Raw genomic sequence first — 2,261 nt, forward strand, 5'->3', positions numbered from 1 at the left:
TTCTTTTATACCTGTTAGGATCATCAAAATCTTAATGAATATACAATATTCATGCTGTGCCTACACGTGCTACTGCGAATAGCGAGTAATCATATGTCTGGGGCGTATTGACATTTGTCTTGATAGCTTGCCACATGTTTGCAGTCATATATTTTGGTAGCCAATGCCATCAACTACTCACTAGTATGTTTTTTGTTAAATTGTACTCAGTTTCTATATTGCAAATTTACAAATTGTGTGTGCCTACAGATTTAGAATTAATGAGACTAAGAAAATTCACCAATACAATGTGATTTATCTATTGAATGCCACCTTCATAGAAAAAATTCCACAAAAGATGAACGGAACTATTGTATTTGGTGCAAACTTAATTAGTTCATGACTACTTTAACTAATGTATGTTATGTCGGTTTCGTAATGTGCAAGCACTTATATAAAGCCAACATGTGTTCTGTTTCAGAAAACTCTATTAAGCACCTCATTAGACCAGCCTAGCTGGGGCGCAGTTGTGTACCGGACCGCCCCAATGGCGGTGAGGTTCTTGGTGTTTTCGGCCATCTTTCTCTTCATGGGACCAACGACAGACGGCAGGGAAGCCCAGCCGGCCGTGCCAGGGGTCATGTTGTTCGGTGACTCGCTGGTCGGCGTGGGTAACAATGATTATATAGCCACCTTGGTGAAAGCAAACAAGGCTCCCTACGGCAGGGACTTCAAGGACCAGGTCGCTACAGGGAGGTTTGGAAATGGAAAACTGCTTAGCGATATCATAGGTCGGTCAGAACCTTATTAGACCTTGTTTGCACAAATGGATTTCTTTTAACATTTCACATGAACTCTTAGTAGTGCTATGGCATGCATATCTTGTGTGACAACTTGCATGGTATGCTGCAGGTGAGAAACTAGGGTTCAATGGCTCTCCTCCTGCATATCTTAGCCCACAGGCATCAGGACAGAATCTTTTGATTGGAGCAAACTTCGCATCAGCTGGATCAGGCTACTACGACCCCACATCACGTATCTATGTAAGTACCATTCGTCAGTGGGAAACTGTGTATACTGAAATTTATACATGTTGCATACATCACCTACTTATGTCTTATTGAATTGTGTGTGGCAGCATGTAATCCCTTTCTCCCGACAACTGGAGTATTTCAAAGAGTACCAATCGAAGCTGAGCGTGGTGGCTGGGAGTAACCATGCTCGATCCATCATCTCAGACTCACTCTATATTATTAGCGCTGGATCAAATGACTTCGGCTTCAACTACTACATCAACCCTTTGTTCTTCTTGACAGAGAATGCTGATCAGTTCTCTGATCGCCTCGTTGGCATCTTTAACAACACTGTGACGGTGAGCAAGACCAGACCTGCAGCTTCCTCCTTAATTAACAAGGATCAGATGATTAAAATCATGTAATTTTTTAACCTTTTACTAATTGTAGCAACTTTACGCTATGGGAGCACGACGTGTTGGTGTTTTTTCATTAGTGCCGTTGGGTTGCGCCCCATTGGCGATCACGGTGTTCGGCCTTGGGAGAAGCAGGTGTGTGCCAAGGCTCAACGATGATGCACAAAGGTTTAATGGGAAGTTGGGTGCAGCTGTTGACTCGCTCTCCAAGCGATACAATGATCTTAAGATTGCTGTTCTGGACATCTACACACCATGGCACAGCCTTGCCACCTCCCCTGGGGCACATGGTAGGATACATAGGCCACTAATCCTTGCCTCCTTGGAATGGTGCCATGGTGGCCATGATGCATGTTTATTTTCTTGTCGCATTAACCTTGCTCCTTCTGTTCATTGATTCGAACTGAAAATGTGTGGGTTTATGTTGTCAGGGTTCGCTGAGGCAAGGCACGGATGTTGTGCTACGGGATTAGTGGAGTTCACAGTGTTCCTTTGTAATTCTTTGTCCATCGGGACATGTCCGAACGCGACGACACACGTGCATTGGGACTCCATCCACCCGTCGGAGGCAGCCAACAGAGTGATCGTAGATTCTCTCGCTGAGAGGATCAACAAGCTGGTTATGTAAAACCCTGGACCTAGTACAGTGCTGTATGTACCAGTTAGTATTACGCTACATATGATACGTATCACTAAAGTATGTCTCAAAATAAACTGTAGATTCCCACGTGTGTTTTTTCGAATATGCACAAGCGTGCATATCATATATTAAAGAATAAAGGCAAAGAGTGCCTCCACCATATATTCCCACTTGTTGAGGCCATAAAATAATGTGTAAGTTACCTATAAGTCG

The 2,261-nt window shown here is 43.6% G+C and overlaps 1 protein-coding gene across 1 annotated transcript; it reads left to right on the top strand.

The window, feature by feature from the left end:
• The first annotated feature begins 514 nt into the window (after positions 1 to 514).
• On the top strand, positions 515 to 2,036 carry LOC123083050 (GDSL esterase/lipase APG-like). Its single transcript, XM_044505198.1, has 5 exons — positions 515 to 770; positions 892 to 1,022; positions 1,118 to 1,351; positions 1,443 to 1,698; positions 1,840 to 2,036. The coding sequence occupies exons 1-5, from the start codon at positions 527 to 529 to the stop codon at positions 2,034 to 2,036; spliced, it is 1,062 nt and encodes a 353-aa protein (XP_044361133.1). The 5' UTR covers positions 515 to 526.
• Positions 2,037 to 2,261: the final 225 nt, after the last annotated feature.

The sequence above is a fragment of the Triticum aestivum genome, chromosome 4A, assembly GCF_018294505.1.
Source record: "Triticum aestivum cultivar Chinese Spring chromosome 4A, IWGSC CS RefSeq v2.1, whole genome shotgun sequence".
NCBI classification, from domain to species: domain Eukaryota; kingdom Viridiplantae; phylum Streptophyta; class Magnoliopsida; order Poales; family Poaceae; genus Triticum; species Triticum aestivum.